Source organism: Buceros rhinoceros, unplaced genomic scaffold, assembly GCF_000710305.1.
Source record: "Buceros rhinoceros silvestris isolate BGI_N320 unplaced genomic scaffold, ASM71030v1 scaffold17711, whole genome shotgun sequence".
In the NCBI taxonomy this organism is placed as follows: Eukaryota; Metazoa; Chordata; class Aves; order Bucerotiformes; family Bucerotidae; genus Buceros; species Buceros rhinoceros.
Window position 1 is genome coordinate 1 of NW_010393899.1, and position 15,689 is coordinate 15,689.

At 40.3% G+C, this 15,689-nt stretch overlaps 1 protein-coding gene across 1 annotated transcript in view; it reads right to left on the reverse strand.

Annotated features, from left to right (window-relative positions):
• Positions 1–9,070: 9,070 nt before the first annotated feature.
• The window catches only part of ST13 (suppression of tumorigenicity 13 (colon carcinoma) (Hsp70 interacting protein)), a 16,362-nt gene continuing 9,743 nt past the window's right edge, over positions 9,071–15,689 (reverse strand). The window contains exons 9-12 of the mRNA XM_010145059.1: positions 15,646–15,689; positions 14,860–14,923; positions 13,442–13,542; positions 9,071–9,276 (exon numbers count right to left, since the gene is read on the reverse strand). Coding sequence (XP_010143361.1) covers positions 9,148–9,276; positions 13,442–13,542; positions 14,860–14,923; positions 15,646–15,689 — 338 coding nt within the window. The 3' untranslated portion in view covers positions 9,071–9,147. The remainder of the gene's footprint in view (positions 9,277–13,441; positions 13,543–14,859; positions 14,924–15,645) is intronic.

Sequence of the window (15,689 nt, forward strand, 5' to 3'; positions counted from 1 at the left end):
CGGGCTGGTCACGCAGGCAGGCTGTGAACATGCACGGGGAGGGCTGGAGGGGCAGGGCGGGAAGCGTTAGGTGGGGAATTTTAGCACCTAGGGGTAAGAGAGGAGAGCGGGGGGACGTGGCGCCGCTGGATACGCAGAGCGGTCGCTCGAAAGCCTCAGGATCGGAAGGCCAGGTCCGGAGAGAGCTTTTCACGTGTCTGGTGTTTGTCTCTACACCGGGTAGACCTTACCCCAGGGAAGCGTGGAATAAGGTCTGTGGCTTTAAGAAAAACACAGAATGGGGGTAGATACATGGGAGTACTGAGGAAATCCGTTGTTCCTTCCCTTGAAACTCAAGTAATACCTTTTCTCTGCAGCTTCCCTTTCCCAGACGTTTAACGTAAGCATTTAATTACAAAGAGGAGGCAATATTTAACATTCTGCTCCTACTTTTTCTAACTTCAGCCCTTTCCTTCTACCTAAAGCCCACTTTAATAACGCTTCTTCAAGCCAGTTATTTCTTAACTTCTTAATCCATGCTAAGCCTGTTGTGTTTTCCAGCTACTTTGTCTGCTCCATTTCCAGGTATGTAAACCCTTACGCCTCCTCTGCTTTCATGGTGGTGAGACTCTCCCAGAGCATGTGGCTCCCTTTGCTGGTGGGGCAACGGAAAGCCCCCAAAGATGGGACTAGCTGGCCAAAGGGCAGGGCAGACGTGGCTCACAGCAGCTAGTTAGGGCAGACAGTGACAAGACGGTTAAATACATCTGAGTCTGAAAATTTCAAGAATCCTATAGTCTCCTCTTAACCTTTTATGTAGAAGTAGTTCTGCAGGGTAGGAAGGCACTGAGGAAGTGAATGAGGTTGGATGTGTCACAATTCACCGAATCACTTGGGATGGTGTCTCTGTTCTTACCCTGCCTTTTTTTTCCCCTGTTCTCATTCCATGCACTGGTTTCTGGAGAGGTTCAAGATTCTGTCTCTGTTAACAATCCTTACCCTCTTCTTAGCTTCACCTATACTTCAAAAAACCTGTATAATTAAAGACAAGAATGAATATTCTCCTTAGCTTTGTCTCACGTTACTACTGGGCTCTTCTGTTTCTATTGTTACTCCAACACCTACCATTCTCTTTCTGAACAGAAAAAATAATTTCATAACTTGTTGTTCATGTTTGCAGTTCTTAGTTCTTTGATCACAACTCTCCACCGTTTCTTGCTTGAGCAGCAACTGCTCCTAGAGCTTACACCTGTGGTAGGAATCGCCACACCATCTATTACCTAAACAACAAGGACAGGGCAGTTAGCTCATCACACACTTCCCAAGAATTTCACTACCGTATAACCCGATAAGCCATTTCCTTTGGGAAGACATTTCTTCATCAGGTGGCCTGATGACAAAACATTTGTCTTTATTTACCCTTCTGTGAGGAAAAGCCCATGATCTTCCGTGAGGGAGGGAGGCCATGAAGAACACAAGCTACTCTGACTAAGGCAAACGTTTCCTTGTGAAGAAAACATTCTTCCGCTGCAGTGCTCTGGCGTCCTTGTGCTCCAACACTGGATGCTGACATTAGCAACTGAAGAGGCCACAACTATCAATTCTTTTATGCAAGGCTGATGCTGCTGGTAGTCTCACTTTTTTTTTTCCCCTCAGTAAGATTCCTGGGGGCAGATGCACCATTCTGACTGGGTGAGGCAGCACAAACCCTGAAGATTGTGCTAGGCCAGATCTTCTCAGGAAATCTGGGGGTTTAGGTCATGTCTTATCAGGAGCTAACAGTATGAACTTGAGCTAGGACTAGACAAAACTGAAACTGCTGCACAACTGCACATCCACCACAGCGGGGTTTGACCATGAGTCAATCACTTTACACAACAAGTGTCTGTAGACCCCATGAGCCCACTGAGCTCTCCGGTACGGCAGTGGACAGCTTGGTGATGATCTCCTCCTCGAGCAGGGATGCTTCTCAAGGTTAAGAGGCCCCCTTATCTGGCATTTGATACTTAAAATGAAGTAAGCAACATTTTACATTAGGCCTAAAAGCATATTGTATGCTAGCAGCTTTTTTATATATCTCCAGCTACAGCTCAATTATTAGAAGCGTATTAAGTGGTAGAATGTTTTACAGCTGTCTAAATTATTGCCTAAATCATAATTTAAATCATTTTGTCAAATCACTGGTTAAATACCATTCAATTATTGCTTAATAATAATTCAATTACCATTTAATTTGCATTCAGTCATCAACTAACTATCATTTGATCATGGTTTAATGGTTAATAAACCCCTTTCAGCTAACTCCACGATGGTGACTTCTCTTAGTGACTCACCTGTGACACCCCCCTACGTGCAATAGACTCAAACCTCGGTTTAGAGTTAAGGTGTGCTCAGTTCACTGGCTATCTCCTGTCACTAAAGCAGCCAGGAGCAGCTTAGGTTTCATAAAACCAGGCAACAATTAGGCAAAGTGACTTTGCACAAGCAGGGACGTGTGTTTTTCGAAGAAATGCCACGGGCAGGACACCAACTCACATTACTGCTGTTCCTTGTGATTCTGCCCCTTTCACCAAGAGTCCGTTTGTGCTGCAGATTGGATTTGCATCATAGATGTGCCCCGAAATCATTCTATACTGTTACTATTCTATTTAGCAACATTTTTAATATGGCACCGTGCCCTCTATGTGTTGCAAAACAGAGTATTACCAGGTAATGCAGTAACTGCAATATTCCTAAACGAACTTACTTTATTGTGGGAATATACAGACTTCGTGAAGCTATCCAAGAGAAACAATAGAAACTACAGATTAAGTTTAGACGTGCCAGTGTGTTCTTCAGGGCAAAAAGCATCCAACCTACCTATAAAAGGTTTCATGAAGACATGACCTTAGGTCTTCACAGAGACGCTGCAAATTCAGCGGGTTTCAGGCAAACACATAACACCTGCAGGCAGAGGTTACTGAAGGACCAAAGGCCAAAGTTACCTCCTTTTCCTCTAGAAAGCCGAGAGGAAGAGAACCAAGCTAAGCAACTACAAACACATTCTCTGTACGTGAACTGCATTTTAGTAATTTCTTGTTTGCATAATTTTAATTCTGTAGATTCCTGTACAAGGAGGTAACAGATCTTGAGAAACTTTAACCTTCACAAATTTTCTTTGTCTGGCCCTCAACTTTGTTTCTGATTCATGACAGATTATGAGGACACTATTAGTAACTCCAGACATCAAATTTACTGCCTCTGCACTCTGTCTTACCTTAGTAATTAATGGATGAACTCTGAATTTAAACTAATTTTACCCTCCTACTCTCCTTGTTGTAAAATTAATAATAAAAAAAAAGTTTAGAAATGCACGTTTTTTTGGCTTAGCAATTCAATTCATCAGAGTGAAAACATGTTAAGACAGACTTAATTACTACTTTCAAAAGGAGCTTCTGAATTGTTGCAAAATTTTATCTTTCAGAAAGGTTGATAAACTGGATCATACTGCCAGAATGTATAGATTATATCAGGGAGATTAACAAATGAGACTGCATGTGCTGACAGTCTGAATTCATTAAATAGCGCAATGTTTGATCGAACAAACTTGTCAAGATCAAGCTGAAATTTAAGACCATGGGAAGACCAGCCTATTCCAGAAGCAAGCATGGTAATCACAAATGCATTTGAAAGCCCATTTCTTAAGAACACGTGTGTGAGTGCGCTTTGCCTGAACAGATTTTGACTGAGCTGCTGGAATGCCAACGAATTTCCCCTTCGCAACTTGATCTGGGCTCAGGGACATCAGAGAAGCTGAAACGCTTTTCAGTTTAAATTACTGGTATTTGCCATTACTAGATTTAATCTCCCACTATGGCACCTGTTCAACAGCCTTACTAGTTCAGACCAAAAGTTTCTTAGCCACCTTTAGATTTACATAGACAAAGTAACTGTCAAACATAAATTTTGGTGCCTTGGTGTTTGTTTTTTTCCCAGGTCTATCTAATATCTGTTCTAATTGCACATTTTAGTAGGTTTTTTTTTTTTCTGAAAAGCCTAGTAATTCATTCCTGTTCTGATTTTTACTTCTTCTGAAGTTTTCACACAAGATATTAAAGTATAACAAAATGGTTTCTGAATATATATTTTTCTCAAGCACTTTATTGTAGGATAACAAAAAGAGCAAATCTTCTTTTAGAACAGTTGTGTTAATTTTTTCATATGAACTGTTAGACCGATTTTTTTTAAATCTGAAATAAGAAAGGACAGGCAGCACTTAGTGCTTTTCTTTTCCAGATGAGAACTAGACGCTAGTGGCTGATCTTCAGCATGAATTTTCTGAGAGGCAGTGCACTTGGCAGCAGCTCACCTACTTTGCTCTCAAGGTAATACTCTGGTATTTTCCCATCTAATTCTGATGGCTTCCTAATAACTTGTACCTTCAGCCTGTTTTGAAAGGTAATTTCATTAAGCACTGCACTGGTTGTTAGGTGACTGGTCTGACTTTCTGCTATAGTACTGCTCCTTCTGAAACGCAAAATGCAAACTAACTCATTTCTAGAAACTTTTACCCTCCAGAGTGAGAACATTAGATTCAAGAAACTGAAAGTTTCAGTAATGGAATTCCCTTTACTATTAACTATTAAATAGTAAACTTTACTATTAACTGATTTAGACCTCATCTCCTTGGTGTTTACTGTACAGCGAGTAACATGGACCTTTCTTTCTGGATACCTTTGTTCTACACAAATTACGCTTACCATCTGACTGCTTCAGATGTTGTACTTCAGGAAAAAATTCTCAGATAAAGTGCAACCCCCAATCCTGTGATCTTTCACATTTAATTTCTTTACACGTAGTAGCAACTTGTGTTCCCTGTAGCCACTAAAATGTTTGTACATTTGAAAATATCCTAGGTTTAGTAAATGTGTGCAACAAAGGTGCCAGTTTGTTACCCAGTTACTTAACAAAGAGTCTTAACACATTCTGCAAATACATTTATTTATTGACGAGATCTCAAGCTTGTCCGAGACCATCCATCTAGAATATACATTTCAAAGGTGTGTTTGTACAACAAGGACAGGTACAGTAATAACACTTCGTTAGCAAGATTACATTTTGATTTAGTTAGTCAAGATCAAAATTTACAGGAAAGTCCTTGATATTTACATTTACTAGGACCTCCAGTCAGTGGGGGTGAAGGAAGGTTTGTCTCGCGTGAAGTTCTTGTTTGTGAGGGCCACCCCAGGAGAATGTGACAGTTTAACTCAGCTCTGATCCACAAGGTGATCAATGACTTGTAGCCCAGTCACCCAAATTCTTTTGCTCCATAGCACAGATCCACCAGTCACCACCTGACCTGCTTCAATTCTTTGTCACATTAAAACTGTTCCTGCTCTATCTCTATTCGCATTTGCTTGTATCACGCTACTGACCTCCTATGGCTTTGTTCTGTAGGACTCAACATAGTGGACTCTGCATCTGACTGAAAGCTGACATTTTTCACTCCATTTCAACTCTTTGGTAATCCAGAATTACTTTTCCACAGTGCTGCCCTCACTCCATCATGTAAAGCTGAGGTGAGCCTCTGCAAAGCTCTGAGTAAAGTTCACAAGACACCTTTCTCTAAACATCAGAAAAAAACATTGCCATTTTCCTAGTGAAATCACCCTCCTGCTTGAGGATGCCAATCCACCGATGTACCTGTACTAGCCACTGTAAGACTACTCTCCAGCCTCTACCACTATTCCAACAATCTGCTTGCCCCACAGCCCTGAAAGCACTGCAGCATCCCTCAGCCTAGATGGCCTGTGGGATTTCAACGGTGCTCCAAACACTTCCAGTCAGGTGCATACCACGATCCGCAGGAAGGTACATGCCAAAGCTAATCTGGGTCCCTAGCCTCACCCTGGCTAGGCCCACAACCTCCCACCCCTTTGGGTGAAGGATTCTGCTCTGACAGCAGTTACTAGAAGCTCCCGTAACAATACTGTTTGCCTTTGCAAAGGGGGGGATGTACAGGCATATGCGAGAGTGTGGCTTGTACAAGCTTTATGCAAAGGCCCTGAAGGTAACAAACAAGAATAACAAAGTGGTGTTTGAGGACACAAATTTTAAACTACAGATACTCCTGATGGCCAGTTGTAATGAGCTGTTCCTACAATGTGGTTTTACCTTTACATGGCTATTGACCCATCCTGCCTCTGGCCTATCACTGCTCTGCCCAGTCGTGTCCCACCTGCCTTCATCAACTTTGAGACAGTCTGGCTCCTGTCTATCTGATCACTGCCTTCCAACAAAGACAAACCAAGCCACCTGGACAAATAGCTTTTATCACAGCCCAACACTGAGGTGAGAGAATTTTTCAAAGTCACCAAGCCTTGCATTCTCCACATTACTATGCAGTAAGGCTCACTGTCAAGTATTACAGTCTGGAAGAGGCATCTGACCTGACATGTATTTTCCCTTGGGGCAGCAGCTGAATCACAGAGGACAGACAGGTCACTCAGACTCAGACACAAGTAACAAGGCTATGACCCTCTACTACCAGTCAGCTGCAGATGTATCCTATCTCTGGCAGACCGATTAATCTAATGTGTGGCACTGGACTGGCTGAAAGCACAGTACAGGTCTTGCTTCAGATGGCAGAAATGCACACCTGAACCTGGGTCTGTGCTGGCTGAACCACTCCTACACAGTGAGAGCTTAAATCGAATGGACAGCTGAGTGGATTACTGCCACTGGGCTCACAAGAACCACATCTACTCTGCGCTGCAGTGGAAGCAAATAACCTGAAGGAGCTGCCAGTAAACACTGGAATAAGCTCTGATAATAAAGACTTCCTCATACAGCTACTTATATCCCAATTTGAAACTTAACATCTTTGCTCATCTCCTGCCTACACAGTTAACTTTCTGCACATGCACTTCTGTTCAAACCAGTTTAGCTGCTTAGATCCAGACGCTTCCTCAATGAACTTACTGGGTAACACTAAAAACATAAAAACCCAGACACCAAGGGAGTCATGGGATGTGCATTCCCAAAGAACAAGAATTCAGCTAGATTGCTAACGGTAATATCAAAATTAGGGAGAACGTTTTTCTTGAGTCAAATCAGCTCTGAAAAAGGGCAACTGATGTGTAAGCAAGCAGGCAGATATGACCATTTCTACTACCTACGGGTATCTTCCTACATTTGGCTAGTCATGGATGGACAGACAGAAACAGGTAAGATGGAGTAACAGGAAACTGCAGGGAATTAATCTATATTCAAGATATTCTAATTCATGCACAGCACAGATGCACCAGTCTGAACGAAGTCACATTTCAGTCTATACAGAGGGGTGATCTACTTCAGGTATCAGCTCATGGGAACAGATCAAGAGTGTGACCAAAAGCCAGGCACACAGCAATGCTCAGTCATAACTGGAGTTCATTTGGTCATGAAGACAAGCCCTTAAGCATTTAGTTCTAATTTAAACCGCAAGTTACACATACAGTTTAACTGAAGCACTTAAATTTAAGCAAAGTAGGTTTTATCAGAAAGTTACACAAACCCAAAAAGCTTTATTTTTTCAAAACCATACTTTATTTTTTAAAGGCTAAGTATTCAGAACTATATTTCTTAAGCAAAAAGATTCACATTTCATTCTCCAGGGTCATTAGTATGAGAAAAAGCATTTGGGGATTTTTTTTTTTTCCCAGCTGTGGTTGAGTTTCTATACCAATCCAGATTTATTTTAAAATGGTAACATCAGTTATGGCTTAAGATACAGAAATACAAAACAGTAACACAGTTGTCAAGACTCAAGTGGTTAACAGGTAACTATGGTCATTTCACTGTTTTTTTCCATAATGTTTTAGCTAAGACAAACAGAAGCAACAACTGTCTGTATTGGCAGACAAATCAACTAAACATCATTAGCAGAGACACTGCTTCAAGGATACAGTAGCTGATTGCCAGAATGGGTTAGAAGAATGGTCTGTCTGCTCCAATTACTTCACCTTTTCTTCCATATCACAAGCCTCAAAAACATGGAAGTATGAAACCATGAAAACAGCTTTTTTTTTGTGGTGTGTTTTTTTATATTATTAAGAAAAAGGATACAAGAAAAGATGGAAGACTACAGTATGCAGTGAAGGAAGAGTCATCACCTCTAAAGAGACAACAGGACTTTGGCCAAGAAATCTTAATCAGTAAGCATGTAAGGACTCAAACCAACTCAGAACCCAGAGCTGCAATTTTGTTGGATAATCTCCCCTTCACTGATTCATAACTCTGCAATTACACATTCTGGATGGCTTGCATTCAGTGGGACAGAGGTAGTGATGGGAACAAGATTCCTTCCTTAAAGTTTCCGAATAGATGAAACCTGATAAGCACAGCCCCAAGGAAGGGCGAGTGCAACCAGTGGAGGACCTGCCAACTGGGAAAGGACAAGAGCACAAGCAACAACAAGCTGCTCTCCCATACCCAGAACGATAAATAAAATGTTATGTAAAGGTGCTGGACAAGAACTGAGCAAGTAACAAAACCACTGTGGCCTCAGCAATACATACTTCATGCCAGGTTGTCAAAGGATAGGACTGTACCTTTGCTGCACTGTTCTTGTGGCCAAAATATTACGTTATTTGAAGTCCTGCCAGAAGTTCCAGTGTGTAACTAGCTAGCATGGTTATATTGGTAATTTTAATAGTTGTATAAAGTCAGTGACAATTCCTTTATCCAGTTAATTCTTCAAACTTGTCCGACCTTTACTACTTGTGAATAACATTTCTGTCCTAAGGGGATTAAGACAGACTTGAACTGTTAAAGCTCCTTCCTCTTTGCTCAGTGAGAGCAATTTAAAAAAATAAATCCAAAACACCACAACAGCAGGCTTTTAATCTTGCACTCCTGCAATATTACAATTTCTTACAGGAGTGTTCAAAGGAAACTGTCTGTAATACCTGTAATAAAAGGCTGCAACTCTAGGACAAGGAGGGATGTTTGAAACTAGGTTGTCGACATGTAATTTGAGTTCTGTAAACCAATCACTGAATAAAGTCAACACTAAGGGCTAGAGAGTTCTCTTTCGAACACCCCATTTCTCTTCTTAAGGTTAGAGGTACAATGGTTTGTTTTATTGCAACACTGGTTAGCCAAATCCAATCCTTCCCACTCAGATATGATTTATAAGAACCAGAGATTTTATGGTTTACTGCCAAATTTGGCAGACAATTTAGTGATGAGATTCATGACCTTGGGATTGTTCTGGTACTTGGACATATTTGCTGGGTTCTGGGCAACATCTTGGAACGCAACCATAACTTCTGGATCCTGCAGGACAAAAAGCAAAAAAATTAGGGCATTCATAAAACAAGTCTACAAAAATTACTAGTTATGTAGTCCCAAGGCAAATCTAGTCTTGCTCAGTTTTTAACATGACAAGACTAGATTACAGTTTGGGGTAAGAGGTCTTTAAAGACAACCCAGTGATAAAGGGCATGTTGTTAACACTGCATCAGTAAACACCTGAGTCATTATTGAGCTTGTTACAGTAATAGCTCAATGTGTAAGAAGGGGGAAAAGTTATTTTTCCCCAAAAGAGGAGCCATCAAAACCAGCCACACCTACTGAGTTATTTCTATTCAGGCATCTTCAAATGCATGTTAAAGGAGGAACAAACTCTATGTGTGTAGCAGGCATGGCAGGATAACCCTCCCCTGAGCAACAGCTATTACTCATCCCTTTCACCTCTTTTTCTTGTAGCTGCAGAAACTTTTATCTGCTGGACTGTGAGCAGATGGTACGACAATGTTTGCCTTTTAAAAACGCATCTAATTCTCGGTCATTCCCCGCCTCCTCCGAGAAGTCACACTTGGAAGACAACCTTGTTATCTCGTCACACTGGTGTGTTGCACAGTTGATAAATACCTTCACGTACACATGAAAGTGGTTAAAAAAAATAACAACTTCATCTTTTCTACTTAGTATGAGAGGCATTTATAGCTTTTTCCTGTACTTTCAGTTCACCTTTGGCTTCCACTGAACTAGAACTGGTTTAACTCATTTTACACGTGTATGCTTTGAACAGTGCCCTTTAATAAAGATATTGGTCTAAAAATAGACCAATTTTACATCTCAGCCTGGAAAAATGTTTCCATTATAAGCAACTTCTACAAAGATGCAAGGTTTTTTTCAATTTAGGTAAAGTGCAAGCAGTTTATTACCCAATACAAATCATCTGCATTAGCTGTAATTCTATCTGCTGTGCTTTTCTAGCACATTTAAGTAGTTTCACTGAAAAATACATTCTTCCCTAGGCTTCTAGCCCATTGCTACCACAGAGCGATTCTTTGGACACCATCAAAAACCAGCTGGTGTCCTCAGAGCTGTCTGTGCTACAGTAATACCATCCTGTATCTATTCTAGCATCAGACTCAGACAAAAGCTGTTTAACCAGTCTGATACAAACTTGTGTTTGGTAGGTGTGGACTCCACTGAAATCACCCACATAGTTCAGTCATAATTTATACATGTTGGGAATCAAGAGTCAGGTCTTATTTTTTCTTAGGAGGATTTACAAGTCTTTGGTCTCCCTCCCACAGGGAATCTGCAAAGTCTAAGAAAAATAGGGTGCTGAAGTATGGAAAATAGACTCTCTCTATATATACACGTTCTCTGCTTTACAGGATTCTTATGTAAAGAAAAGACGATGACTTTCACAACCTTTCAAAATAGGCATATAACAATAAAGATCGTGTTTTGGTGCTAAATCTGTGTTTTCACCTGTATATAGGGTTCTGGAACAAAAAGCTGAGTAAGATTAGTCACTGGTTTGTGTCAAAGCACACTTAAATGAATGTTAAACACCCAATTTATTATTCTGTACTTGTGCAACTCTCTGGAAGCCCTCAGTCTTAGACTGTGTTTATAAAAATATTTAAAGTATCCAAAGTTTCGCAATGATGAGCAATATTATCAGAATAAGTATCAACATTTCCATAGTGAAATATTTGGTACATAAGGTAGAATGGGAACCATTGTATAAATGGCATTAGTAAAACATCTGGTTTTCTAATGCTCTAGTCTTTAGTCACAGAAGGATGAAAAATACTTCTAAGGAAAAAGTTATCACTATTCTTTTTTCAAACTTACACATTTGGGTGGAAGTCTGGTCTAACATAGGAGTTGTGAAATAAGGAATCCATAGGTTCATTCACACACACCACTCCTTTTGAAAAGAACTTATATTTGACCCATGACAGCTCTCCGGAAGACAAATGTCATGTTGTATCCAGAAAGAGCAGTTGCACGTGCAAAATAGGAATTACTACTGAACCCTCCGAACAGCCAAAACAGTAAAATAAGAGAAACATACACACAAGAATTTCAGCCAATTCTTCTGGAGACTAAAAAGCTTAGGGGCAAATGAGTTAAAATAACAGGAATTAGAAGTCATTGCAAAAGGTTACAGCTACTACAGTTAAGAAGCTATGAAAACAAGTTTTACCACTTTTGAGTCTTTTGGTATATAAAAGACTAGTATCTGTCACAATTCAATTAAAGAAAAAAAAAGGAAATATCCCGAAGACAATAAATCTTCAAGTAATGGAACCAGAGCTCTTCATCAAGAAAGAAATTTTTATACTAGTTGGAAGATATTATCTTTATGCCAGTGATGAGCAATAATTTCTATAAACACGCCCACAGGCAGCCATATCTGAGTCTTTATTTGCTTCTACTCATGAGGAACTGAAGCTGACATCATAATCAGCTTAATCTAGCTCATGTTCAGGCACATACAGTTGTAAGGTGTTACCAACACGTTAACAGACTCAAGCATATTTTAGCGTTAGCTCATGGAGAACGGTCTCAAAGATGAGACAATAGTTACCAAGCCTGAAGAGACTGAGAAGGTGGTCTTTACTCTCAGTGTACTCCAGTTTCAGCAGTAACCCCTCAGTATGCAAAGTCTCTCATACCGTCAGTTAAAATAGTATCTTAAGATTAGCAGTTTGGGAGAGACCTGCATGAATCAGTGTCTTCAGACTTCTTTGTTAACACCTCAGATAACCTTCATAACAGCTGGCAGCTACCACTGTCCATCAACACATTCCACAGCTGCACTGAGCCACGCAAAAGAAACCACTGACTTTTAAGAGAAGAGCTTACACTGCCAATTCAGAGAGGACCAGAACATAGTCAGTTGGATGTTTTAGGAAAAGAGGGCAGTGCCAACATAGGTGAAATGCTGACTAAACCGTATCTAGATACAAAGTTTATACTAAGGTCAGGAAGAGACTCAAGGCTTTGTTGACAGGTTCTACATGTTAAAGCCAGCCTGCACTAACAGGAAACACTGTCAACACACATTTTTGCAAGAGACTTTTACAATACATTGGGTGTACAATACAATCAGCGTGCAGTGCAGTGTCTTAAAGGCATGTGGCAAGCGCTTAATATTTATCTGTGCCTCAAAGCTCTGTTTTCAGCCACCCTAATTTCAAACTCCTGTATAACAGCATAAATTAGCCAGATAATGAATATAACTACACATCGCGGGCTTTTTTGGGATGGTTTGCATGCATTGCTGACTGTGGCAGCTTAAGAAAAGTTGCATTTTCAAAGATCAGCAACCATTAAGGGAACCCATAAACCTGTGGATGGAAAGTGATGCCTTTTGTGATTTCAGAGCATACCAAATAAGGGTTCCTCATGATGCTTTTATTTAGATGGAGGTAATAGCTGTTCAATGAGCTGAGAACAACAGGTAACTCTAGTTTAACCACAGCAATCCAGATCATATTAGTATGCAAATATAACTATACAGCTCAGATTTTTCCTACTGTACCTGCCCCTAAAACTGATGCTATCGGATATTTTCTATTTAATCCGCTGGAATACTTTTCTGGTGTAAAAGCAGTCATGACATCGAACAATTAATTAATTGAGCAATTAATCAAGCCCACTGGGGAAGTAAGCTTTCTGAACATGAATTTAGAAAATGCCAGATGCAGAACTTTTCTGATGCTACTTTGCCTCTGGGAAAAACTAAACAATCTGCCAAGAGAAAGGCAATTCTCATCTCAGTATTATTGTAATACATTGTGTTGCAACAATATTAACAATAATTCTTTGTTTGTGCATAATTATATCGCCACAATGTGTATGTATTCGAAAAAGGAACAACTGAATTACACCGTGTGGAAAATAACCATTCGAGAGACTAAAAGGAGATGAAGAATGCTGTATAGCATGTAGTTTTGCTTCCCATAGGTCAGTATGGAGTGGAGGGGCATCATTAATTAAACTTCCATCAGTTTCACAAATAGCTAACATTGATTCCAGTCAGTCTGGTGCCACACACAAGGAGAGAACTTCACAACAAGAATAAGCATCCCATTGATACCCAGGTCATATCTTTCTTCCTCCCCTTAGCTCAAAGGCCATGTTCCTCCCTCATTCTGAACATTTGGCTTTGATTTTAACAAATACTCACCTGCATAGCTGCAACGACTTCTGGATCACTGAGAATCTCATTGAGACCTGGCATACCGGCCATTCCTGGCATACCTCCAGGCATAGCCCCAGGAAATCCACCTGAAAACCCAAGCCAAGAAGAAGGTATGATGAAAAACATTTAATTCATCTACAGAGGCGACTTGCTGAGAAAGACACAATTCCTTTGCCACATCTCCATGCCATGTCTTCTGTAAGGCTACAGCTGGTCCACTGAATGGAAAGCAGGGTCTTCACCACCTTTTCCTCTGAACACCCACATCTTGTTTCATTCATCCATGTTTTTAACCCAACTGAATAGGAGGCTTGTGGTGAGCATCAGGTTCTAACACCTTGTACACACATGCAGTTATTTTTCTGGTTAACTTCAGTCAGGTAGGTCTCAAGCCCAAGAACAAAGGCAGCCTGAATGCCTGAGGTGAACAATTCAGGGCGAAAGAAGTTCAGTACTCGTAGGTCCCAGACACATTCCACATTTAGGGGGAACTTTAGGCTTGAAAAAATTGTACCCCCAAAGAACAAGAAAATCCCTGAAGCAAAATGCTGGAGGTTCTGTTTTTGAATCCATAATCCAGCTACTCCAGCTGTGCTGGACAGGGTAGATATGGTAGATTTGGTTCTTCTGACAAGCTGATCCGGTTGGAGCACACACTTATATGTTCCTTGTATTAGAAAAATATCAGTGGCTCAAGTATCCACAACAGATCTACCAACCTCAATTTTCAGCCTGAGCCACTGGTTTCTTTCCTATTCCACCCCTTTTGCAAGAGTTTAGGAGAAGGGGCAGTGCTGGGGCAGTTAACTGAGCCTACCTCAACTACATTTCAATCTTTGAGAGCATCAGTACTTACTCTTGTTTCTCCCCAATTTCTTGTATCCAAAAGTTAACATGGAAAGCCTGATTTTCATGGAGCTGTTCAAGGACAGCTTTTCTGAACTACCTCCTTTGAGAAACTATTTTATTCAACAAATAGGTTGCAACTAGCACATATTTCCTGAACATTCAACCCAAATTTTCAACTTTAAAACAACTATACCTAAGCAGAATTGGTCCAAGGCACCCTGCGTAGTTCAGAAAACATTTTTATACTAGTTTTTCAGCACGTATCATTAAGCAAATCCCATACCTTTATTTTCTGAGACCTAAACCCTTTCATTCTGTTATCCATCATTATTGACTTGTCTTCCCTCTACTGGCTACCCAGCATCCATCCTCTTTCAGAGGAAGAACCCCATCCCTTTTCCCACTTGTGCTCAAAGAGTTATTTCTAGACAAGTTCTAAGCGTCATAAAATATTTTTCTCTGTCCTGAGGACAAATAAAAGCTGTGGTTGTAATACTCCTCACGGAAACAATAGTGATCTCTACCTCAAGAACTGGTGCTTAAAAATAAAATACCTGGGAAGCCACCTGGGAAACCACCAAACTGAGCTCCTCCTGCCTGTCGTCTTGCTTCTTCCTCCTGCAGATGAAAGCACATCATTCCATACAAAGCAATGGAACTGCAGCCTGTTTTCTATGGCTCAGCTGGTTTTAGGAGAAAAAAAAATAGCTGAGACTGTTTCAGGCAGGTAGGCTATCACAGTAAAGAAAGCACTTCACTAAGTACAAAACCACTGACAAGAAACAGCAATGTCTACTCTTACTTTAGCATGTTTTTGCAGATAAGTTATGCAGAGTACGTTTTTACTAGGTATGAACTGTACAATTTGTTTCAGCTTCTCAACTTACACTTTTAGAACTAACTTCTACCCCCAACATATTAAAACCAATCAGTAAAGCATGAAGAAAAAGCAAGCAAACTGTGTCAGGTAGTGAGGAAGAGAACCAAAGTATTATCCTGAATTGAAAACCTCCCACTTCATGAGACGTAAGTACTTGAAGTGAAAACTATTCTGGTACAGTTATATAATAGCTGACTTCTTCAAACACAGAATTAGTAAAGATTCCAGAGCTTGTTTTTGTCATACGCAGTAAAAGGCTGCAGTACAAAAGATACAGTACAATGCCCTCTTCTCCAGATTTCATTATTGGTCAAGTAACCAAGATACAAACTAACTCTTAAAGTTTAATTCTAAGTCTTAAAATGAAAGAGACACATAACTCTTCTCTATAATTAATTTTAACCAAAATAACTATAACACTCTTCAAATTATTAAGAAATACCAAAGCCTAGGTATTCACCCTTTGCGCTCTCTCATGCTCCTCCCGTGCCTTCTTCACTCTTT